A 26,525-nucleotide genomic window follows, 5' to 3' on the forward strand; every position below is an offset into this window, starting at 1 on the left:
TTTTTGTGATGTAAATACCCGTTTTCATTTTCTTCTCCACTTTTTTTTGACTTGTTATATATGCATATGGCAAATCGCGGGATATTTGTTGACTTGTTATATAGGCATATGGCAAATCGCGGGACTGTGGGACTCACGCTACATTTGTTTGACCGCCCACTCCCGCAGGCAGCAAGGGTAAATGCACCCGCCCCTGCGAGATCCGCGTTGGGTTCCCAATCCCAATGCAGCTCTCTAGTTCCAACTAGTTCTAAAAAATCTTTATATACGCAATAGCATTTGAACACACAGCAGAATGTGGAAACGCACTCACCCTGGAAGGACTGTCTGGCTCGTTCCACCAGTTCTTCGATAGGGTAGCTGGCCAGGTCTCCTCGCGCGTGTTTGGTTTTGCAATACGTGCAAGCGTTCAAGCATCTGGAAAAGAACCGGAACACGTTAGCTTGGTGACAAACACTTTCGTACACATTCTGACTAGAACATCTTTATACACCCGTGTTTCCACAGTTCCAGCTCATTTCGCCTCCAACTAAGATGGAGTAGGACACATCAACTTCACACCAGGAGGGCTCAGGAACCGCAGACCCGGGAACGCTCAAAGGCGCAACGCCCGTGAATCTTCTCGAAGCGCAAGGAATTCTAATGCAATTCCTCCTGGCCAGTCGTTATTTGCAGCATTAGCGCCGTTCCTGGACAAATCTTCTTTTGTGTTATTCAAAGCCTGAAACAGCCTGAGGGTTGTGTATGTGTGTGTACGTGTTGTGATGGCTTTATTATGGTAATGCAGTGGTAGATAACTTCATGCATAACACTAATGATCTAAAAACTTCATTCCGATTTAGAGCTATACAAAGCCCCGTTTGTGTCAGAGTCTATAAAAATTCTCTGCAGTGTGGCAATACTCCTCGCTCGCATGCCCCATCAGCCTCGGTATCTGTCTTTAAACAGACAGGCCAGCTGGATAAATGGGCCTTTGTAGACGCTCCAGGCATCTCGTTTCTGACATGAGACGCTCTTTAATGGAGAACATCTATCTCACAGCACTTTCCCAAATTAAACCCGGCATTAAAAGATGGAGGACGGGTCACATGGCCTGGGTGTTTGGAGAAAACAACCCTCCGAGCCCTTCTTTAATGTAACGCGGTGCGGAGCAGCAGATCGTTACGAGGCCACGACCTCGATTTAATATCTGGTAGCTTCATTAAGTCGTTACGCGGTAACTAAGTGTAAATAATTACAATACAATGTCAAATATTAGTCTGTGCTGGATCAAGTGCTATTCGATGTGTGACTGAATCATGAGGTTTTGGAAGCTGTTTTGTTTTAAACAGTGATTAATACAAGTAAAACTATTATTCAGGCACATATTTCGATACCCCTCGGCTCGTTTCCTATGGTCTTTTGCTTAAGAGTAAAAGTTTCCCCTCAGTCAGCAGGTTTTAATCCGAAACATGCTCCCAGAAATGCATGTGCGCAAGACGATTTTGAATATGCATAACTTTCCCCATGTAAATCCTGATTTAACCTGTAGGACAGAGCTGTAACTGGAATCTTTTTCCTTCTTCCCTGTAAAATCTGCTCCGTTTAACCAAATTGAACAAATCTGCTTACCGAAACACGTCTCTGCCCCCAGGTCTCCACCTGCAGCGACTTAATTTCTTAATTACTTTCCTCGCAAGTCATGCATTTCCCCTCGCCCTTAATTATGGGGAAAACTCACAAGGACAGTATGCTTTAATCGGGACTCGGAAGGCAAAGGCAGTGGATGATGAGGGGTGGTAAAGGGACCCCAATGAAGTCGCTCGATTCCTCTTCCTCGTTAATTCAGTGACACTGCTGACTCTGAGACAACGCAGGAAGCCTCAGAGCTCCCTCGGTTTATTAATTCAAGCCCCAGTGTGAGCATCTGAACAAAATTGCACTCTGAGAAAAAAAAAAAAGGGTCCGAGCGAGCAAGCAAAACTTCCGGAAGACTCGATAAACAGTCGAGGTCCCAAGTCAACCGCGACTGTTTTGTTGTGCGTGGGGTTTTTTTACGCATGGCTAGAAGGTAATTAAAAAGAAAGTTTAAACCTCGACTGAGTGGTACGGCTCATGCCGTTTGGCAGCAAGGAAGGCAAACCGAGCAAAAACCTTGAGCTGGAACACAGCGAGAAGTGTGTTGCAACGTCAAAGTTAAAGACATGTCGAGACGTGCAGTGGGGAGGTTTACTGTGGTAAAAAGGCAAACAAAAAAAAACACACACACGTGCCAGAGTTCTGTGGTCAGGCACGATGGGAGTCTTTTCTCCACGAATACAAGACAGAACTGATGAGTCAGTGTCACCATGGAGATGCGCTGGGAAACAAGCATGTGCTAGACAAAAAAAAAAAAAAAAAAATGAAATAAAATAACTCTGACCACATCACAGGAACGACTCATGCTCTTGCCGGCCGCTCTCAGTGCTCCTCTCTCACACAAACATGGAAAAGCAAGCGAGCTCACACACCCACACAACAGAACAGCCAGCGAACACGACTGACAAAACTTTCAGCTGGGTGGCTTTTTAATATAATATAATCAAAAAACACACAATATGACCCCCCTTCCCAGACCAACTAGAAATGCACCATTGTCAATAATTACAAGGGAACAAAGTGGTTGATGGAACTTGGAAGTTTGTGGAAGTTCTTGTCTATGCCAAGTCAACACTTTATTTTGAGACTATATGAGAACATTCCCTTATTTCCCAGGTTCCACCTGAGACCCGGGTTGAATTAATAAGATACACGACAACGAGGTGAGGCTTCGGGCTAACAGCTCAGAAAAGGAGCTTACAGGAGCTTAGAGCATCAGCACTCAGCCTCGACAGCCTTTAACGAGCTTTAACAAGCTTAATCATTAGATCACCTCTGGTCTATCAGAATTCATTAGAGTGCGCCGTGAAGACAAGAGATGATGTGCAGGGTTTGAAAAAGAGGAAAAAAAAAAAAAAAGAGACCTCTGCTCTGTACTCAAAGATTCCAGTTTTTTCTTCCTGACCGGTTGGCCTCATCAGGCTGCACAGCAAACTAGTGGACAAAAAACCCTTTGAATAAACTCACTCACGTTATAAAAAGGTCAGCTCGGACAACTTATCCCTTACTTTGATGAGGCATGAAAACCAGGGAAGGAAACACGCATCTGTTGGGAATAAAAAGAAAAAGTGTGCGTCGGACTTTCCCAGATTCGTGCCACGCGAAGCGTTATGGGCCAACACTTCATCCACTGGGCACTCATCTCTGGAGAACGTGCTTCCACGCAAAAAAGGCTGCAAGGTTTATTCGAGTTTGCAGGAGATCAGAGATCAACACGATGGAAAGCTCTCGGTGACAGACACGACTGTGTTTTAAAAGTCTCTGAATTATTTCCCACAACCCCGTGTTAGCAACTCTACACTTCAAAACCAAACTCCATGTTAAGCAGTGGTGGATGAAGTACACAAAACCATGTACTTGAGTTCAAGTAGAAATTTTACTCTAATCTATATATTACTACAAAAGGTAAAATATTACTCCATAAAAGTCCTCCCTTTAAAAATGTCACTCAAGTAAAATTACAAAAGTATTATGATTTATTATGGCTATGATGTAATTTTTTTTGTCACAAGACCCTTAGTTACTCATAGCACACCGATATGTTAATAGAATGATATTAATTAGTAAAACACTGATTAAATATCATCATGAGCCCAAAACCTTTTTTTTTTCAACTACCTCAAAAAAATAAAAATGAAGGCCAGAATTGTTGTACAGAGAGAAGTTTTCCATCATTCTTCCTCTCAAAATTCTGCTTGCTGTTGAACTGAAGCTGAACTGTATGTTGGTGAAAAGTAGATACCAGCAAGCACCAATCAGAACAAGTTCATAACAGAGCGTGCGCTCTACACTGATTGGTGGCTTGCTGTGTGATTGACCAGTTAGGTTTTTTCGCTCATAAATAAAAAAGGGAACGACTGATTTCGCAAAATGTAGTTGAGTAAAAAAAAAAAAAAAAAAAAAAGATTTGACTTTAAAATGACGTAAATACTTCAGTAAAGTACAGAAATGCGGAAAAGCTGCTTAAATACAGGAACTAATTACATTTATTTCATTGCTGATATTAAGTATGTAGTATTTACAAAAAACTTATTCATATAGAAGTATTTCTTATAGTGTTTGTTAAATTCTGGATTGTGAGTGGCCAGAAAGTGCATCAGCGTTTTAATACTGTACATGATCATGGCTCTAATGCACAAATAAACAAACTAAAAAATCCATCGATTTTTTTAAAATAAGGAGTCTCCAGTTCCAGTGCTTTGTTACAGTCAGGAATAAAGCTGTAGCTTCTCAGACAAGTCTACATGAGAGAAAACTTTTTTTTTTTAAATGAGTTAATTAAAAACATAATTTGGGTAAGTTGCCCTTTTAATTAATGCTAATGGACGGTTAGCGAGCATGAGTAAGAACTTGAATGCCTTGTTTATGGTCCGCTTTGTCCTAGCGGGCCGAGAGACTCTCAGGTGAATGATTACGTCATGTTTACCATAACGAAGTGAGCTCATCGGGCGTCTCATGTGGTCTCCTCCTGTCCCTCCTCCTCTTCGTCAATCTGACAGCACTCTGTCCCTCTGTAATTGAATAATTAAAGTGTAATCATCTTCTGATCTGTGGTGCCGTGGCCTCCCTTGCTCTCACAGACGAGGGGAGGAAAAAAAACGGAATGCTGGTTTTTAATTAAGAGCAAATCTGAGCAGCGAGGCAGTAATCCGAGAGCCAGCAACCCCACATCAGGTCACGATACGTGCACACAGACCTTATGAACTTGGCTAAGCTGGCAGTTTGGGAAGAGTCACGTTCGAAGTGTTACTCTGTCGCTCTTTTGTGCACATCAGTGGTTCTTGGTTTTGTGTCTAGATTTCTTCTGGTTCAAAGCCAAGGTTGGGAAAAATCTAATTCATTAGTGTACTGGACAAGTGCAATCTTTAATGGGTTTTTGTGCAGATGTTCATTTAAATAAGGGAAAAATTTATAAAAATGTTATTTCTCAATAAGAACGTTAATTTAAACCTCAGTAAGAACTCTTTATCCTATACCAGATACCCACCTGTGAGGGAATTCTGACCAATCACACCCAAGAATTCTAAAAAAAAAATCTACCCAAACACACACAATTCTGAAATACTTTTAACCAATCACGCCGACTCCTGGCACAATTCCTGCACAAATACTATTAATTATTAGTCTTTCAACTGACAACCTGGTTATATGGTTTCAAGATAAGTGGTGATAAACTGGCCTGCTGTCCCAGAAATCTGGAAATCAGCTTTGTTACAATGGCCAGAATGATCTATTCTGAGGGAATCCTGAATAATCACACTTACTCCCAAAAGAATTCTGACCAATTACACCAGCTTCTGAAGAAATTCTGACTTAAGCCCAATTCTGACTAATCACGCCTAATTCTAATGAATTTTGACCAAATCACAATGATCCCACTTCCTCCTAAAAGAATTCTGACCAATCACAAACATTCCTAACACAATTCTGACCAATTACACCAAATTCTGAGAAAATTCTAACTAACCCACCTAATACTGAAGAAATTTTGACCAATCACACTCATTCCTAACATAATTATGACCAATCACACCAAATTCTGAAGAAAGTCTGACCAATCACACCCAATTCTGACCAGTCACACCCAATTCTGAAGGAATTCTGACACCCGACAGTCCATGAACGCATTTTGAGTCTGATGTGTTACAAGAGGGTGTACCAAATCCTGGACCAGCGGTGCAGCGCCAACAAATTCTTCTTAATCAAACTGGTTTCACTTTGCACTAATGGTGCCCATGGTTATATGGTTTCAAGAGAGGTGGTGATACACTGGCCTGCTGTCCCAGAAATCTGGAAATCAGCTTTGTTACAATGGCCAGAATGATCTATTGCTATTCCAAACGTGGGTGTGAGAGGAAGCACATGTTAGAAATGTGATTAATATATCTGGTAAAGCTGAAAATGGATAAAAATAAACTTAGTGGAACGTGTTGGTGTTTATATCACTGCAGTCTACAATTTTCTGAATCTTTTAGGATTTTTGTCCTCCACATTGCTTGGACTCTTTTCTCGATAGAAATATCAAGTTCCCAGGACCTTGTCCTGTAATACCTCAGGACTGTTGACTTTCTCAGCCCACCGAAATGTTTATTTATTTCTTCATTATCTGTTTTTTGATCTTGGGTTCCTTTGGGTTGAAGGATGATCACTGGCATTTCTTGTGATTTCATGTGGTTGTTGAGAAGTTGCTCATGATGAGTAATACCATATATGAACAGGAACCACACACACGCAAACACACGCTCACATGTAAACAGCTGAAGCACTATGTTTATTTGTCCCCACAATTCTCTGAAACACTTCCCATCATGCTTCCTGTTTTAGGTAGTCAAGTGTGCTGTTCAGCCGCTCGTGCTTGTAGTTTTGAAGATGATGGTTAGACATGCGTGTGGTTTTCCGTTATTTTATGCGATGAGTTTTTGATGCTTGTGATATTTCAAACCATTTGACTAATCAAAGCAGCTTCTCTGCTTCATCAAAAAGATATTTGTGAAAAATAAGATTTTCTATAACTATGTATATTTAAATGGCAGCTCATCTGAAGGTGTTGAAGACAAATCTTTTCCATCTTCCAGATTCAGCACTTAGACAGTCTACCCCAAAGCAGAGTTTAAACACTCAGGAATTATTTTTCACAAACACAACATTATTTACCATGTTCATTACTTGTAGGTTTTGGGATATCAATTTGTTCACATTGATGTGACTGTCTTTCCCTTTTATCTTGAACAAAAAATATGCTTCTCATTTCCCAGTTCATGTGTCTGATCAGCAAGCATCAAATAGCACTCTGTTTAATAACCAGTCATGCTGTGCACATCACCAGGTCGGGTACTGTGTCATAGAGAAAAGCAGTGAGAATTCCAGGTATAATGGAAATCTAATTTTAATGTAGCTTTCAGAGCCCCAGTTACCAGAAGCATCATCTGCTACTGGAGGAGTTCTGACCAACCCAGTTACATTCTGAAGGAATTCTGAACAATCACACCCAAGTCTGAGGGAATTCTGACTCATCACACTCACTCCTAAAACAATTCTGATCTTTCACACACAATTATTATAGAATTCTGACCAATCACATCTAATTCCGACCAATCACACCAAATTCGGAAGGAATTCTGACCAATCACACCAAATTCTGAGGAAATTCTGACCAATCACACCAAATTCTGACCAATCACACCATATTCTGAGGAATTTCTAACCAATCACACCCCATTCTGGCTAATCACCCCAAATTCTGAGGGAATCCTAAATAATCACACTTACTCCTAAAATAATTCTGACCAATGACACCAGATTCTGACGTAATTCTGACTAATCAAGCCCAATTTTGACTAATCACACCTAATTCTGAGGGAATTCTGACCAATCACAATGATCACACTTACTCCTAAGAAAATTCTGACCAATTACACCAAATTCTGAAAAAATTCTAACCAACACACCCAATCCTGAAGAAATTCTGACCAATCACACTCATTTCTAACATAATTCTGACCAATCACACGAAATTCTGAAGGAATTCTGACCAATTACACTCATTCCTAAAACAATTCTGATTAAAATCACACAAAAAATAAGGGGTTTCTTACCAATCGCACCCAAATCTGAGGTAATTCTGACCAATTTAACCCACTTCTAAAATAATTTTGATCAATCACACCCACCGTCAATGGAATTCTGTCCAATCACACAACCTCTGAGGGAATTCAGACCAATCCTTAACATTGGCTTGATCAGAGCCATTGCTCCTGCCAACAGTGTCATTTTTTGTAAAGTTGCCAGTATTATTCCTCAAGAAAACTAAAAACATATACAACTAGTTCTGCTTGTTTGTTCGATTACATTGATTGTTGTGGTTTTGGTTTGTCGACGTTGTGAATGTAATTGACAGAGTGACATCACAGTGACAATCCAAAGCAACAATATAAATCAATCTGCAGCCCTTTTCAAGCACTACATGAGCTACAATAAATGAATTAGTTTCTGACTTGCAACCACTAACTCACAGAAAAATCAGAATAATGATATGGTCTTGTGCTGCATCACTGTGGTGCTGCAGGTCTGATACTTCACTCCACTGTGTCCGTGTTTATAAAGTGGATTAAGTGAAAGGAGTTCGAGCTCATGCATGGACGTGCGGCTCGCCATCAGCCCGAGTATTAGGTAACTCTGACATCAGTCCTGACATTTGGAGGCTGAAAGCATAGAGGGGTCTTTGTGCCAGGGTGAAACTGCAAGTGGGGTTTTCCATCTCTCACATGCTCACACACACACACACTCTCTCTCTCTCTCTCTCTCTATAAAAGAGTCCAGGCTGCTTATCAGCTCACATCTCTCAGTGCTCACATTCACTCCCCAACTGATTACAGCATTATGGAGCTCATCTATGCACCGCTGACCTTCACCAAAGTGTGTGTATGTAAGTGAGTGAGTAAGGTAGAGAGAGAGAGAGAGAGAGAGAGAGAGAGAGAGAGAGAGAGAGAGAGAGAGACTCAGCCTTTGATGACCCAGACTCATCATAATATCATAAATTACTTCTTAACTTCTAACACCGTGTTAAAGTGACTGTTTGGATTTTTGACCATTTTTGTATAGTTTTGCATTGGATTTAATGTTTATGTAATTGAATGGTAGCATTTTGTTAGTATTGTCCTGAGCATTCTTATATTTTTTACATTTAAAGTCTTGCTGAAAAAAAAAAGACAGTGGCAGCTTGGGGGTGCTGGGATTTAAACTTGCAACCTTCAGAGGTCCATCATATTTAAATACAACAAAAAAAAAAAAGTAAAAAATAAAATAAATAAATAAATAAATAAATAAAAAATCTCCAATAAATGCAATGTCTGTCTTTTGCCAAAACATAACAAATCTATTTAATGTTCAATTCTGCACTTTCAACACATTTGCTGAGTAAAATAGGTAACATAATTGTCCTGATGAATTATATCACAAACCCACTGGATGCTGATCACTGGATTTGTACTTAAACTATAAAATTGTAAAATGTTATTATAGTCAATTATATTTTTCTTGTTACAAATAAAACAAAGGATTTACAATTCTTGTAAACTGGTCAAATTTGATTAAAGTTTTAATTAAAGTATTATTATTAAATGACTGAGTTATTACACATTATTCATTTTTATATAAAAAACTTTTTTAATGTGATTTTTCACCATTTTTAATTTTTACTTTTTTTTATATTAAATTAAACAATTTATAAAATAACGACAATAACGTGTGACCTAAGACACTGCTAGCATTACTAGCATTAACATAGTAACAGTTTGGATAGTTTTGTTTAAAAATAAATAAATAAATAAATAAAGTCGAAGTTAAACAAAAGATTTCTTTCATCATAATAAATCGTAATAAATGTGGTGTTTGTGGTAGTCGAAATCATTGTGTATATGTGGAGAACCGATGGAGCTATTTTTATACATCATGAGTTGATCTAAAGAAGTAACCCTCGGCTGCAGGTTTTATAATCCCAGAGTTCTTCCTCCTCCTCGTTCATTATTCCCAGTTGACTGATAATGCGGCTTTTTGAGTTTACGAGTGCGTCGGGGTGCTGCTTGTTTACTGAGCCCTGAAGGACCTGCAGCTCGTTTGCTTTTGTTGTGCTTTGAGATCCTCTGTGCTTTTCGAGTAAAGGTCAGATGAACGCATCACCGGGGGCAAAATGCTTCATGAACTTTTCTCTCCCGAACTAGCAGAGCGTTTGATTCCCTCTCTAAACTCTGAGCTCGGCCACTCCCGCGCACCACAGCTACTAAAATCCAAACCGTTAAGCTCATCACAGACGCGCTGTAAAAAACTAATCACGCCTTCCTCTTTTTGTGAGTGCTCATGTTTACTTCTCTCTGTTCTGGGGACGAGAGGTCATAACTCCTCACTGCGGTTTAATCAGAGCTTAACCGAACGTCGATGTGAGCAAACACTCTCCGCTTCCGCACTTCCTCTACGGATAAAGGAAGTAAAGATTTGATATTAAGTTTCTAAATAAACAGCAGTCCAAATGTAACAATTGTAGCTGTAACACAAGAACAACTTTAAGATGAAGAATGGGAGAGATGTTAGCAGACACAACCACAGTCAAGCATGGAGGCTAAAGTTTGATGGTTTGGGGTTAAGTCCAACGTCTGTGTTATTTAGAAAACAAACAGTCAGCTGAAGTGTTAACTATCATGAAATGGCCTGTGTGTACTGAACGGCTCTGGGATGCACTGGGTTGCATAGTCAGAAAGAAATCTCCAACTAGTGACGAACACCTTTGGCCAGTTTTACTGTCAAGATACCAAGAGCAAAGCTGTTATTCATGCTACAGGAGGATTTTTCCAGTGGAAATGTTTGTACAACATCTGTACATTTATTTGTTATGAAAAAGTGTTGGCGCCCTTCCTGATTTTTTTTTTTTTTTTTTTTACATGTTTGTCACAATTAATGCTACAGATCATCAAAGCTAACACAAGTGAACACAATCGTGCAATATTACCTATGTGCAATATATCTGATAGCATAACTACTTACTCATGGTCCTTTTTTTTTTTTTTTTTTTTGTATTTATACATTGTGTTGTGTATATACTGCATACTGTATTATGTCTATTTATATATTTGCATTTCTTTTTCTTTGCTGCTGTAACAGAGAAATTTCCCCACTGTGGGACGAATAAAGATATATTAGGTCTTATCTTAACATGCAGTTTTAAATGAAGGTTTTTATTATTGAGGGACAAACAAAATCGAAAACTACATGGTCCTGTGTGAAAAAGTGTTTGCCCCCTGTTAAAACTGTGGTTTATCACACCTGAGTTGAATTTCTCTCGTCACACCGAGGCCTGATTACTGCCACACCTGTTCACAATCAAGAAATCTCTTAAATAGGACAAAGTGATGTAGACCAAAAGATCCTCAAAAGCGAGACATCATGCCGAGATCCAAAGAAATTCAGAACCAAATGAGAAAGAAAGTAATTGAGATCTATCAGTCTGAAAAAGGTTATAAAGCCGTTTCTAAAGCTTCGGGACTCCAGTGAACCACAGTGAGAGCCAGTATTCACAAATAGCAATAACATGAAACAGTGGAGAAACTTCCCAGGAGTGGCCAGCCGACCAAAATTACCCCAAGAGCACAGCGACGACTCATACGAGAGGTCACAAAAGACCCCACAACAACATCCAAAGAACTGCAGGCCTCACTTGCCTCAGTTAAGGTCAGTGTTCATGACTCCACCATAAGAAAGAGACTGGGGAAAAAATGGTCTGCATGTCAGAGTTCCGAGACGAAAACCGCTGCTGAGCAAAAAGAACATAAAGACTCGTCTCAGTTTTGCCAGAAAACATCTTGATGATCCCCAAGACTTTTGGGAAAATACTCTGGACCTACGAGACAAAAGTTGAACTTTTTGGAAGGTGTGTGTTCCATTACGTCTGGTGTAAAAGTAAGGCCGCATTTCAGAAAAAAAAAATATCATACCATCAGTAAAATATGGTGGTGGTAGTGTGAAGGTCTGGGGCTGTTTTGCTGCTTCAGGACCTGGAAGACTTGCTGTGATAAATGGAACCATGAATTCTGCTGTTTACCAAAAAATCCTGAAGGAGAAATTCCGGCCATCTTTTCGTGACCTAAAGCTAAAGTGAACTTGGGTTCTGCAGCAGTATGACCCAAAACACACCAGAAAGTCTACCTCTGAATGGCTGAAGAAAAGGAAGTGGCCTTTGGAGTGGCCTAGTCAAAGTCCTGACCTGAATCCTATTGAGATGCTGTGGCGTGACCTTAAAAAAGCGGTTCATGCTCGAAAGCCCGCCAATGTGGCTGAATTACAACAATTCTGCATAGATGAGTGGAGCAAAATTCATCCACAGCGCTGTAACAGACTCATTGCAAGTTATTGCAAATGCTTGATTGCAGTTGTTGCTGCTAAGGGCGCCCACCAGTTATTAGTTTAAGGGGCAAACACTTTCACACAGGGCCATGTAGATTTGGATTTTGTTTTCCCTCAAAAATAAAAACCTTCATTTAAAAACTGCATGTTGTGTTCACTTGTGTTATCTTTTACTAATATTTAATTAAAAAAATTAGTTTGATGATCTGAAATATTAAAGTGTGACAAACATGCAAAATTATAAGAAATCAGGAACACAAACACTTTCACACCACTGTGTTAGAGAGAGTTAGAGAGAGAAAGAAAGATCAAAACAATGTTTTACCATTAGAAAATAATCTATTGTTATGTCTCTCAATGCTGGGTGTTTACTTACAGGATGTTGAAGCGATTCTAAGGGCTTCACTGACTCATTAGCGAACGTATTTGCACATATTAAACACATAGTGTTTGGAGCACAAGAACTGCCTGTAGAGTCAAACCCGTATTTTAGATGAGACATTTTTTAGTAATATCTCATCGTTCCATATCACCGTTGCTTGAGCTTTTCTACCTGCCTCCACTAAAGAAACTTTTCAAAGGAAATTTCAAACTCGCGTAAATAATTAGCTGAATCCGAAGTGTGGAAACGATGTTTTCTGAAATGGGGTGGTATGTACACACTGTATACTGGCTTTTAAAGTGAAAAATGCGAGGGTAAAAATAAATAAAGGGTCTTATCTACAGACGTTTCCCCAAAAACATTCTTGCAACCTGGTAGCAACTCTTTCATGGGCCGGTACTGGTGGTTTGGCAACTCTTGTTTAGGAGACGTGCCGTTACAGAAAAGCGCTTAAATTTAGAATAGTAAGAGCACACGTTGTTTTGTGACATCAGTCTGCTACTGACTAATTGAAACAGCACCAAGAGCAGCATATACACAGTACAGACCAAAAGTTTGGACACACCTTCTCATTCAAAGAGTTTTCTTTATTTTCATGACTATGAAAATTGTAGATTCACACTAAAGGCATCAAGGGCTATCTGACCAAGAAGGAGAGTGATGGGGTGCTGCGCCAGATGACCTGGCCTCCACAGTCACCGGACCTGAACCCAATCGAGATGGTTTAGGGGTGAGCTGGACCGCAGAGTGAAGGCAAAAGGGCCAACAAGTGCCAAGCATCTCTCGGGGAACTCCTTCAAGACTGTTGGAAGACCATTTCAGGTGACTACCTCTTGAAGCTCATCAAGAGAATGCCAAGAGTGTGCAAATCAGTAATCAAAGCAAAAGGTGGCTACTTTGAAGAACCTAGAATATGACATTTTTCAGTTGTTTCACACTTTTTTGTTATGTATATAATTCCATATATAATTCCACGTGTTAATTCATAGTTTTGATGCCTTCAGTGTGACTCTACAATTTTCATAGTCATGAAAATAAAGAAAACTCTTTGAATGAGAAGGTGTGTCCAAACTTTTGGTCTGTACTGTATATATAAAATTAATTGTACACACTCAGGCCTGAAGGAATTAAGTTCTTGTTTGTCTGAAACAGGGAGAAGGAAAAAAATGCTTTCCGGTGCATTGTTTCATTGGAAAAGTCGAGTGAGACAATATTAAGCAGTCACGGTGTCTGAAAGCTTGAATAAGTGATTATAGAATTGAAAAAGAAAACGAATACGAGTGTATGTAGAAGTGTTGGTCACTGTGCCTTACTGCTCCTCGTCCTCTCCTTCACTCTATCACAATCGGATGATTGTTCTATTGCTCAGTTGATGGTGTAATGGGCTTGGGATGAGAGGGAGGGGTTTATGAGGAGGAAGGGGAGCACGATGATGTAGAGGTCTGTCAGGCAGCAGGCGAACGCTGACCCTTTATGGTTGACCCCTGCATCCAGCGCATCAGCTGCAAGTACACCTGTGAGGACGGCTAACCCAGTTTAGCTAGCCGAGCTGCCAAAGCCCAGCGTGTCTATTTATCTTGCGGGCGTTAAGGACGCAGGAAGCGCTGGCAGATGGAGACCGGCGTCCGGCGCTGCATCGACGACACCACATTAAAGTGATGGAGGTGTGCCTGCTGGCTCCTATTTCATGCCTGACAACCTGCGCTTGGCTAAAGGCCCGATTTCAAGCACACAGCTGATCAGAACCATGCAGCGCACCACCGGTCCCGTCCGAAATAAAGACTGAACAGAAACACCTTATTGTTCCCCGAGAGCGAATTGGAGAAGGCTGCGTCGTTCCGTCACGGTGATGCATGCTGATGGATTTGACCGTCGCACAGACACGAGTGCCGGTACGAAGCGCTGACAAACTTCTCCCAAACTTGGAATTCCGGCTGCGGCGCTCACATCGGGACTCGTTCGTCAAATGCATGCGGCGGAATTGTCCGTAAATCATTTGCAGGAGCGCTTGGTGGTCAGAAGCATAAAAGAAAACATTGACGCTGAACTAAACAAAAGTAAAAAAAATAAAATAAATAATAATAATAAAACTCACTTTTGAAACAGTCATAATATATCTTTCAGAAATACCGTCGTGGAGCTTTTCATCAAAACCAATAGATGACTTGATTTTTTATTTTTATTTTAAATGTTATTTAATAGATTAGTGCTGCGACAAATTCATTTATTTCAATGTATTACATTTTCATGTTCTTTTTTTTTTATGTGGTAGCACAATTATTTGTTTATTTATTGATTATAAAACCAATTCAAATCACACTGACTGGAAGCAGAAGTGCTGTGTAATGTTACATGTTTACTGGAATGTATCCACACATGGAATGTGCGTGAATCTGCCGAGTTTTCGGTCCTTCGGGTGAGTACATGATGTCATCCATCATCGGCGCTGGACTCGGAATGGAGCTTCCTGCTCTGCCGCTGAATGCGTTGATATCTCATTCGACGTGGTTTTTCTGTAGACGCGGATGTAAATAAAGAGCGCTAATCAAAGCGAGGCGGTGGCTCTCGGAGATAACGCTGCTCCTGATCGTCTGCGCTCTTCTGAACCTTCATCTTCCTGTGCGCGCGCGTGTGTGTAGACACGGAGCTCGTCGCGTACGACACAACGGGAAATGAGATTCTCTAATGAGGCGGATGATGTTCAGGCACGGCTGATAAGGACCTTGATCAGTGAGGAGGAAGTAAAGCGAGTGTGACGTTTTGGATTGATGGTGAAGCTCCAGACAGCGACAGAGATGTCGTTACCCCGGGAGACAAACGATGGGGAGAGGGGAAAAAGAACGTGTGAATGAAATATTGACTGCAAGCGTTGTGATGTTAATTATAACATGTGGGGAAGATTGTGTTGGATTGTTTTGTTTTTTTCCCGATTCATCCAGAAGCTTTTGCTCTTTTCTTGTCTGTCTCAGGGCTGATGTTTTAGAGATAGACCTTTATGGGAATGTTCTCAGACGTCTGGGTTCACCTAGAGCTGATCTACTGCCTCTATTCCTCCTTCTCGGTCTAGAAGTTCCCCTTTGAGGGCCCTGGAGGGTCACCTGCTTCCTGAGTGATTTGTCTGTCTGATTCGTTCCCAAAGGTACAGCGGTGACAAACAAGAGCCCATGTGAGCCTCAGACTGGATTTCGGCTCACAAGGAGACATGTTTTCGGGGCCTGTAGAAGGTTAAGAGCACATTCTGAGCAAACTACTGACCAGACGATGAAAAAATTAGGGAGAATGCAAACCTCTTTCCAGAAATTTGCACAACAGGTTCGGCCACAGGATTGCTTGATGTAGTGTTTGATGAAAGTTAAAGGAGGATCAATGTTCCCTAGCAAGCAATATGACAAGATAACACTGCGATGCAAATATCCATGTAGCATAAACATTTAATCCGTAATGCTAATAAAGGATATAGCTCACATAATGATCTTGGCATTGTGTTGCATTATTTTGTGACTTTTGACTACAATCACGACACACGATGATGCTTTTAATCCCCGTATTATTACGCCACAAAATGCGCTCCACTTAACGGTCAGAAGGCTTTAGACGCTGATTTAATCCAATAACCTCTGTTAGTGTTAATGAAGCGACCGTTACAGCCACTTTTCACGCAAAGGTTGTGCGCGTTATCAGGTGTTGCGGCAGTAAAAATAGTCCGTGGGGAAACGCGGTGCGCTGTGTACCTGTGTCACGAATGAAAAATGGAGGCACGGAAGAGAAAGCAGCGAGAAGATTCAGGCCAAAGAACGCAACAGAAGGTTACAGAAGTTAATTTCAAACTTAAACATAAAGAAAATCGCATACAGTGTGTTTACTTTGTTTATAAAAATTTTTTTATTAAAGTAATTTGAACCTGATTATTATATTTTGATTTATGTATATAAAACGTTCTATGACCCCTCACGAGTAACACAAAAATGTGGCAATTAAATGCACTAAATGGGTTTAGTTTTCACAGATATTCTTATATGCAATTTCAGCAATAGAAATGTTTTTCTTATTCTCATATTTTCTCTTGTATATTTAGCATTACTATTCAATAAAAGAAACTTCTCCTTATCCGATTACTCGATTATTCGATGGAATAATCGGTAGAATAGTTGACTAAAATAATCGACAGCTAGGCTGAATGAGCTGTAACATATGATGTAATAGGCAGCGATGAGAGGATCACAGTGCACGGGGACGCCGGGCTGAGCTGGAGAACGAGTGTTTGCGTGTGTGGGGGGTGGTGGTGTTAATCCCAAAGCCAGACGATATTATCGGACCCATGAACATTTCCCGTAATGCGGCTGGATTCTGATTGGTCAGAAGCAGTTCAGGCATTTAACCAACATTCCTGAAAGGACTCTGCAGAGTCAACAGTCAAAGCTGTAGTGGAATTTTTCCAGAGATGTGGTGTCATTCTCCAATCTGTTACCACAAAGTTGGAGACACACAACTGATGTATTTGGATTCAATTTTCAATTAATTTGATCAAGGGGGATTAAACCTGTTCCAGCATGACGATGCCTCTGTGCACAAAGCCAGCTCTATTAAGATGTACTTTACATAGGTTGGAGTGGAAGATCTCCTGATAGAGAGCTCTGACCTCAACCCTGCTGAACACTGACTGCACCCCAGTCCTCCTCACCTCTCCTACATCACTACCTGACTTTGCTAAAACCCTTGTGGCTTAATGAATCTCACACAAATCTCCACAAGCACACTCCAAAATCTAGTGGAACATCTTCCCAGAAGAGTGGAGATTTTTGTAACAGTGAATGAAGAATAACTGTGGCATGGGATGTTCAAAAAGGACATGAATTTTACAGTCAGGTTTCTACAAACTTGTGTCCATGTAGTGATTTAAAAGTGCGACATGGAAAGTTCTAGTGGTGTCAGGGAAAGAAAACGGTTCCTAAACTGAATCAGCAGGAGCGCTGCGTTATACACTACTATCTCACTAGGACTGCTCGACACAACGAGGTGCGTTCGCACGAGCACACTTGCTGTAAAGAAGACTTTTTGATCCTGTAATAAAAAAACAAATCCCTGAAATTCGTTCATTCTTTTCTAAAATTAGTTTTTATAATTGATGATAAAGTAATATGAAGATAATAATAATGTATCTGCATCTGCATTCTAAATCAGAACCCTATTGTTTTTAACTGCCCTGCATTACTCTTCCCGTCTCGCCTGACATCAGAAGAACCTGGTGTTCTTCTGCACAGGATAAAAACAGACCCTTAATCCGAAAAGGCTAATCAGCCCCGGCCTAATCAAATGTCCTTTCTATTCTCAGAGCCGGGACATTGGGGGGAAACAAGGGGGGATTAGTTGCGTTATCAGTCTTTCTGCGCATTTCCGATGTCCAGAGGCCTTACGAGGCGCAGAGCGTTAAAAATTGTAAAAGCAGGACAGAGGACAGAAGCAGCGGAAAACTTAAAGAGAAGAGCGTAGAAATGAAAAGGAAGATGGAGAGAAAATTATTCAGTTTTTGTATTGAAATGAAACGTGTGCACTTTGTAATTTTAATTTCCCTAGGAATTACATGACGTTTTTTTTTTCTTTTATAGGCCTGAGTGCACAGCGGAGTCGGAGCTACAGAGAAACCCGGAATTAACATGCAGCCGTCGAACAAAGATGCTAATCAGCATGACTAGCCTGCCGTAAGACGTACTGATTATTCCTGCGTTCCTTTCATCTTTACCTGGGATTAGTGACGGAGACGAGAAGTCGGAGTTTCCACTGCTTCCGTCGTGGTGCTTTATTCCTCTTATACAACAGCAATGTGCAAACCTTAACATCTTTCATTCATTTAAAACACCACCACACTGAAGCTGCATCCATTTGTAGTTACACTTCATTTTCCCTAATCAGTCTCTCTCTCTCTCTCTCTCTCCCCAATTATTTGTGCCAGAGATGCTGATACAGGGAAATAAGAATCACCAATCACAGAGGTATAAAATCTATGACACCAGTTAGACATTGGGCCATGCTTTCTGGTAAATTGGCACTAGACACGTGATGCGTGGGGTTTAATTAAAAAATAAATAAATAAATCATCACTCAGAAATCACATCCAGACATCTGTGACAGAGAGAGCGCTAGCTAGTAAGTGGGAATTTGCAAATGTTCAAACATTTGTTAAAATTACTGTATCCTCAAGAAATAGGGTTCGGGACGTCAAAAAAGAAAAAAAAGCCGCTGTGAGATTACACTCAGGGCTGAATCACTGTGTGTTGAAATTTAGAAATTTAGAAATTTAGAAATTTAGAAATTTCCCCACTGTGGGACGAATAAAGGTTTATCTTATCTTAAAGTAACAGCATACAGTAATGACATCAATGACTCAATCGCTCAACTGAGGAAATGTACCGCAGTGAGGGATTTGTGAAAACGTGGCGACCGCTTCCGAACTCTTCGAGTCACGATGAAAATAAACTTTCTTTTGTGAACCTAATGGTTCGTATTAACTACACTTTTACCCTGCAAACCTCTTCTGGATTCAAAATCATTACAAATGCAATCTAAAGAAGACGACGGTGACAGAGACCGGGACTTTACTTTCATCCAACATGTCCTATCGAGAAGTCTTAAAAAAAAAATAAAAATAGGAAAAAACACCTCCTCCTGTGCATCAATGCAAATTATAATTGACAAAAACGTAATCTGGCTGCAAAAGACCCTGGAGAGGCCTCAAAGCCATACACATACTCACACACATTTCCAAAACGGCTCCCAGAGCAGCGAGGGGTTGCCGTACCTGCGCGTCTCGTGCCGTCTCAGTCTCGATCTCGTTTGTCTCTAAGCGCCGCTTTGAAAGGAGTTTTTAATTACGCAGCGGGGGAGAGAGGGAATTCGTCTAGCAGAGGGGCAAAATAAATAAATATATAAAGCGGATTGATTGTAGCTTTCGGAAACAAAAGCGGAAGAGACGCCTCAGTGTAAGCAAGCAAACAAGTGAGAGAGAGAAAGAGAGAGAAAGAGAGAAACGACGACGCTCGAGCATGTGCGATTTTGCGTAGTTACCCAAACTTTCTCGTCCTCCGAAAAAAAAAACATTTAAAACCATTCTTATATAAACATTCTCAAGAATTTTTTACCTTCAAATGAGTCTCACAGTACTGTCTATACATGCACTAGCTTTCTATCCTCAGCACACAGACATATTCAGTGTGAACACTACAACACAAAAAAAATAATACACATCTCTGAGGAGGGAAACGACACAATTCACGACACCAGTTCCGACCTGCGGCTTTCTAATAGCAGACGAATGCAGGACGAACGCTCAGGTCATCCTACCATTCTTAATTACGCAAGTAGGCTAATTCTACACTAATCCGGATACAATGCTCAATCGTTTCTCTGCACACCGAAACGCTTACGTCTCTGTAGTGCGCACGAGCAAAACGTTGTCGTTTCCGGCCTGCTGTTTGTTTGCTTTTCCGGCTCTTTGGAACGTCGCAGGCACTTTTGTAGGCGAAAAGCTACAGTTTTGTGGACTGAAACTGCCGTCTCGGTGTCTCTGTTCAGACGGAACGGAGAGAAAAATGCGTTTCCGAAACTAATTAGTGTGGACGCGGCCTAAATATACCGTGTCAGTGTGTCTATAGCAAATATTAATATGAAATTCAAAGCGGAGGTAAAACCGCAAGTGCTGACAGTGTGGGTAGCGTGTGTATGACGTACAGAAGCGTTTCTAGTGTATATCTAGTGATATACAGGAAAAAAAAAGAAGATAAGAATTGATAATGTGGTGTATTAGAAATGCGTGCGAACCACGGTGACCCGTTTTACCTCCACAAAAAGCTTTTTCTGGATAATTTCAGGTCTTTTATTGTTTACTAGTCTGTAGTCAATACAGAACACAGTCTTGACTCTATTTAGCTCGATGCTACTTTGGTATTAACGTCGTGTACGTTTTGTGATCAGGTCAGAGGATTGTGCTCGGCTGTGGTCCTCGCTCCGAGATTCCTGACTATCTCCAGCTCTTTATTTTTTTTTCCTCATTTCACATCTCAGGTCACATCTTGCTCCACACACTGCTGCCCATGAAATTAGACTTGTCTCACTCTGGCGGTGGTTGCGTTCTGTCTTGTGTGTCCCTGGAGTTCAGGGTTCATCCTCAGACTCCAAACGAGATGTTTTGACGAGGACTTTCATTACTGTGGACCTGCTGTGTGTGAGAGTGGCTTTGTCTTGTGTTTGTGTGTGTGTGTGTGTGTGTGTAATACACACTCGGATCACAGCAGGTCACCAGCTCTAGGTGTGAGGTGAGCATCAAGTGATTGTTCGATTGTGTGTCTAATTTAGCAGCAGGGAGCCTCCAGATTGGCTTGAGGGAAAACACTGTATATGAAGCGTCTACTTGCTGCTACAGACAAGAAGCTGGAACCTGCTCCTGTTCTAGTACCTGCTCGAGCACCTGGTCTAGTTATTGCTCATTCAAATCAAATTTCCATCACTGTTTTTTAACTAACCAGAACCGGAAGCTTTCCAGAAAATCACCTGAACTTGGCTCATGTTTTCCCAGGATTCTTTGTTGTTGGGGAAAGAAGCTCAAGTGTGCAAAGTGTATTTCTTTCTTGTAACACACTTTTTTTTTCTGCTATACTTAAAAAATGTATTTGCTCAGTTCAAAATGAGCAAGTAGCAGCTTTCTGAGATCTAAAACAAGAGTTCTCACTGTGCCCCCTAACAAACACCTCAAATATTGTCTGGATTTGGTCTCACACACTCAATATTTATTAAAGTACATAGTTTTTCCAGCCATGTGTGTTTTTGTCCCACAAATTTGAAGGCACACAATTGTACATTATACAATTGAACATATTTGGATGTAGTTGCATGAAATAGCTTGAACTGGGAGACCCAAATCTGTTCCAGCATGACAGCACCCCTGTATACAACGCCAACTCCATAAAGATCTGCTTAGAGTGGAAGATCTCCTGCTATAGAGCTCTGACCTCAACCCTTCTGAACACCTGTGGGCTTGAATGTAAACACTGACTGCACCTCACCTACATCACTACCTGACTTCACTAGTGGAACATCTTTCCAATAGAGTGGAGGTTATTATAAAAATCTGATGGAGACTAAATGTGGAATGGTTAAAAACAAACAAACAAAACAACAGGGGAATCCTATAGTCTGATGTCCATAAACTTTTGTCCATATAGTGTAGTGCACCCTGCCCTTATCCTCAGCCAAAAATGGGTGTATGCGTCCTTAAAGTTCGAGTATATGTTTATAAAACAAATGTACAATCAAATTGTACTTAAAAGCGCCTAATATTTAAAATCAAAACCCGATTGAGATCCTTCTGCCCCAAGCTGTAATTTCACTTATACAGTGAAACGTAGGAAACCATCAGACTTACAAATGAAGGCGTGGAATATGCAAATGTAGGCTATGCTTAGCCCCACCCACTTTACAGAAAACAGATTTTCTTTTGTACATCACTACCAATAATTCTTAGTTTGTAAATCAGGGAAAGGAACTGGACAAGTGAAACTGATAAGAAAAACAAAGAAGTTTGGAGTTTCCCAGAGCTTTAAAGTCAAATTCTTGTGCCAAAACGCATAAGAAATCAATTCATCAATCCCAGAATGCATTGCTACATCCCCCACACACACACAATCAAATAGCTATTAGGATTTAAATTACGCTGCAGGGAATTCTGAGAAATGGCACCATTTGCAATTTAAGCAAATCAAATGCAAAAAAAAAAAAAAAAAAAAAAGAAAGAAAGAAAAAAGAAAAAAGCTCACCCTGTATTGATGGAAATGATTTCAATCAGCGGATTCTTCCTAATCTTCGGCAAATCCAATCGAGCGCCGCCGAGCCGCTTCCCATTATCTTTCTTTAGACCCAGCAGACGTACAGAGTGACCTTCACCACACACACACACACACACACACACACACACACACACACACACACACACACACACACACACACAGAAACACAGTTAGCATTGCGTAGAACCTTGGAATCACAAAAACAGCCTCACGGAGGTGAAGTACTGCCCTGAATGATCCTGAATCTCTATTTCACCATCCAAAAGAAAAAAGAATGCCGTTTGAACAACAAACCCCTCGCCTCTATTCATCCACGCTACCGAAGTCAACATAAAAGCATTGTTCACGTTTTCAAAAATTATTTTTTTTTATTAAAAGATGCTGAAGAATAAGAAAACCTTGAACTTCTATCCCTCCAAACCTCCGTTAAGAAATTCCAAACGCCGTAGAGTCTCGAGCTGAAAGAACACGCGCGCTAACCTAAATAATTAGAACTGTCAAACTGTCTTGTCAAACTCGCACAAATCCTTACACTCGCCCATTTCTCCTGCTTCTAACATCATCATTGAGGGCAAAATGTTCACTTGCTGCATGATGAAGAGATAATCAGTGTGATTCACTTCACCGCTCATAATGTTCTAATGTTATGCCTGGTCTGTGTATATAAGATGTATTAGCAACAATCTCTTCTTTTTATGTGTTTTGTTCAGCAAAGAAACTTTCCGCTCAGGCCTGGAGAAAAGTGTCACCGTCTTTAACCTTTTACTGTTAATAGAAATGAGGTGATACGTTTTCATGAACAGTTCCGCATGATCAGAGTGTTAGAAGCAATAATGACACGATGCTCTACATCGCATCGTCTCCTCGACTCTCTGACACGAGACAGTTTAGGGTTCAAAGTTAGAGCTATAAATATAAAAATGTAAGTGGCGCTAGGGCTGCGTAAATACACCGAGCGAGAGAAGAAAAACGACAAACTGAGCTCTCTGACACACCGCCACTTCGAGTCTTTTTCATTCTGCGGCTTTTTTTTTTTCTTTCTAATAAAGCGTCTGGCTAGATCAATCCGATAACAAGCGAGTCAGGAGTTCATGCTCGCGTCCAATCGCGCCGCGTTTATCGTCGGGCAAATTTAATTACGCCCTCCGCATTCAGAGCCGTGTGCCGTGAACTAATAACGCCTCCTAAATTATTCATCCAGCCCATCTACATGCAAATAGTGGCGTGTTTGAACTCGCGCGCACACACACACGTGTGAAAGGAGTCGTTTTCCAATCTGCTGGTTCTGTTAAAAGTCACGGTTCCTGTGTTTGAGAAATTATGAAAGGAAGAGGGGAAAAAAGGAGAAGGATTAAAAGGTCATGACTATAAAAGGTATAACTGCAGTACAATTATGAGTTTTTATAAGAATTCAATCCCAGAAAAGAATGTTGGCCTGCTAATTAGTAGTAAGTTAGAAACGTCATGTGACTGTGACTCATCATCACCACCACATTCTGCTAAAGTCTAACAGGACAGAAATCATTAATAGATCAGAGACTGGGTGACATCCACATACCTGTAAAAGGGGCAGGTACACTAATTTGCTGAAAGAATCAACTGAAACGTTACTGTAAATATCAAATGAAGAAACCCTACAGCGTGTAGATCTGTCCGTCTACAGATTAGCCCAAAAGATGCTAATGGGTCTGATCAATCCATGTGTGGATGTGAGTCGGAGATTAGATGAGAGATGACGCACCTTTCACTGCTTCATCCACCACCTCCACCACACGATCGATCTGCTGGACCTGGACACGGACGGAGCCAAGAGACGGACGGAGATCGGAAAACAAAAGAAAAAGAAACAGCAGCACATTTAATCATTTTAAAAAGTGGCTTTGTATATTTTCATGTTGCTCTGCTAAGCTGAGTTGGACACTCCGAGCGCTTGTCCTGGCATTAGCTAGCGGAGAGTCCATTCTTTCTGAAGTCGCTTTAGATGGAAATTTAAATGAAAAGCGCCAATGGAAAAGAGTCAATCTTGAGATAACGGTAGCTACTTTATGATTTGTGTTGTCATAGCAACATAGTATTCATTTGTTAAATGTTAGCTACATAAGCATTTGGTTAACCCCCAAAAAACAAGATCATTTACAACCTTTATATTCGGCTTCCGGCCAGTTTGTAACAGAATGTATGTACTAATAAGATCTCATCCATGGTAGAAAATAAAAGTATAAATATAGCAACATTGTTCAGCTGCAATATAAATAATGAGGATAAAGTTCCTTCTATGAAGCTACTGAATCCAGTTGTCAGCTCTCTGAGCTCTATAGGGAACGTTTTTATATGATTGATATACAACAGCACTTCACTTCCCTCACCAGAGGGAAAAACATTTTATAAACCCGTTATTACAGAGTCAGAGCTCATTGGGTGAAAAGGATTAGAAATGAGTTTATTAGAGGGACAGCGCATGTAGGACGTTTGGGGACAAAGTGAGATGGTTTGTACATGTGCAGAGGAGGGACATGGGGTATATCGGTTGGAGAATGCTGAGGATGGAGCCACCAAGAGTGAGGAAAAGAGAAAGACCAAGGAGAAGGTTTATGGATGTGGTGAGTGAAGACCTGCAGGTAGTAGGTGTGAAAGAGGCAGGTGTAGAGGACAGGGGGGTGTAGGGGGGTGTGGAGACGGATGATCCACTGTGGCGACCCCTAATGAGAGCAGCTGAAAGATGATTGCAGAGTCACAAATTTTTGCTGTGTGTGTGTGTTTACACCAAAACACACTTTATCTGCACCGTCTATCTCTCCTGTCTTTAAGGAAGCTAAAAAGCCTGAGAAGCTTCTGGTGTGTTTGGACTGCATACACTTGTTGATAAAGATCAGATCTCTCAGCATATCAAAGCTTCAGCTTCCTGTTTGCTTCCTAGTTCAAATATTCACTCCTCAATTCAGGAAGAATTTAGGTGCATAAAAGGTGTTTACAGAAATACATAAAGATAAGAATGCGGCCAGAATTTCAAAAGGAACCTTGTTACAGAGTTACTGATACTGACAATTGAAACAATGCAGTGCAGTCATCAGTGTAAACTTCCAGAACACCTGTCTACTCGAACAGATATCAGGGTGGATACATACATTAGAAATTAAGCGTTAACTTCAAAAATTATTGGTGCCCTCCAAGAGAAAATGATTCAACATGAAAGAAAATTGCCAGTGTTGTTACTTTGGTTCCAAGGTTTGATTGAACAGGACAATGGCTGAAATCCTATAATGCTTTGTGAGGTGAAGTCAATTCCCAGGCACTATTCACACAAGTACTGTACTGCATACACTTTTTCATGACGATTAGATTTTAGCCTTATGCCTATATTTCACTGGATGAAACGATGAAACGCAAATGTGATTGCTTTAAATTACAGACCAAAACTGATAAATATTAAAATGATTTTTCCAGTTGATGTACCATAAAATATAGAAAAACGTCCATTGCTGATAATATAGCTGGGATAAAACCACTATTTTGAACAAATAATTAATTTGGGGAAAAAAATTAATAAATACAATGTAAAACATATAAATAGTTCCCCAAATATCTTTCCAAGCATCTTATAAAATGAATTCCTTTTATATTTCAATGTCCAAGGAACCATCTTCTGGTCGATATTGACTCTCTGGCGTTAGAATCGGTGTAGTTATTTAGGACTTATTAGAGAAAGTGAATGAAATGTAGCTCGGCACTCAGTGCAGTCCGGTGTCGAGTAACCTAGCGACAGTTTCTAAAGCACGGAATAAGCGCAACGTTCCAGTGCAAGAAAAATTGAGGAAAAGCAGTAAAGTGCCTCACTCTTGCTGTCATATTTTTCTTTGGCTGTGCTCATTTGTGCACGGGGACCGCCGCAGCGCTAGAGGCAAACGCGCTGCAATTGCGCTCCGTCTCCTACGGCTAAATAGGCAGGCATACGGTCCCGTCATTCAATCTGTCGCTCTTTCCAACCCGCGGGGTAATTACTGCTGCCCCACAGACAGCGAAAGGCACTGGAGACCCTCCGCCATTTATATGCATGAGGACTGAAGAAATCCATATCGATATGATGGTAAATTGCAGATGGAGAGTAAAGTTTGGGAGCAGGAACCCCGCAGGACCCGGGGGCACCGCTGTGAGTTCTGAACGCTCGCAATTTTAACACCTGCATTCTTCTGTCAGGACGAAGCGGTGTAAGTTCTGGTAAAAGAACGAGAGAGGCAGAGGATCGGTTCAAAAGGTAGCAGAGTTTTGGTCTGAGGCCTGAACAGATGTTTGTGGATTTT

At 40.7% G+C, this 26,525-nt stretch overlaps 1 protein-coding gene across 1 annotated transcript in view; it reads right to left on the minus strand.

Moving 5' to 3' along the window:
• The window catches only part of cdkal1 (CDK5 regulatory subunit associated protein 1-like 1), a 217,455-nt gene that overhangs the window by 111,088 nt on the left and 79,842 nt on the right, over positions 1–26,525 (minus strand). The window contains exons 6-8 of the mRNA XM_046846802.1: positions 23,969–24,017; positions 22,198–22,318; positions 314–417 (exon numbers count right to left, since the gene is read on the minus strand). Coding sequence (XP_046702758.1) covers positions 314–417; positions 22,198–22,318; positions 23,969–24,017 — 274 coding nt within the window. The remainder of the gene's footprint in view (positions 1–313; positions 418–22,197; positions 22,319–23,968; positions 24,018–26,525) is intronic.

This window comes from Silurus meridionalis, chromosome 4 (assembly GCF_014805685.1).
Source record: "Silurus meridionalis isolate SWU-2019-XX chromosome 4, ASM1480568v1, whole genome shotgun sequence".
NCBI classification, from domain to species: domain Eukaryota; kingdom Metazoa; phylum Chordata; class Actinopteri; order Siluriformes; family Siluridae; genus Silurus; species Silurus meridionalis.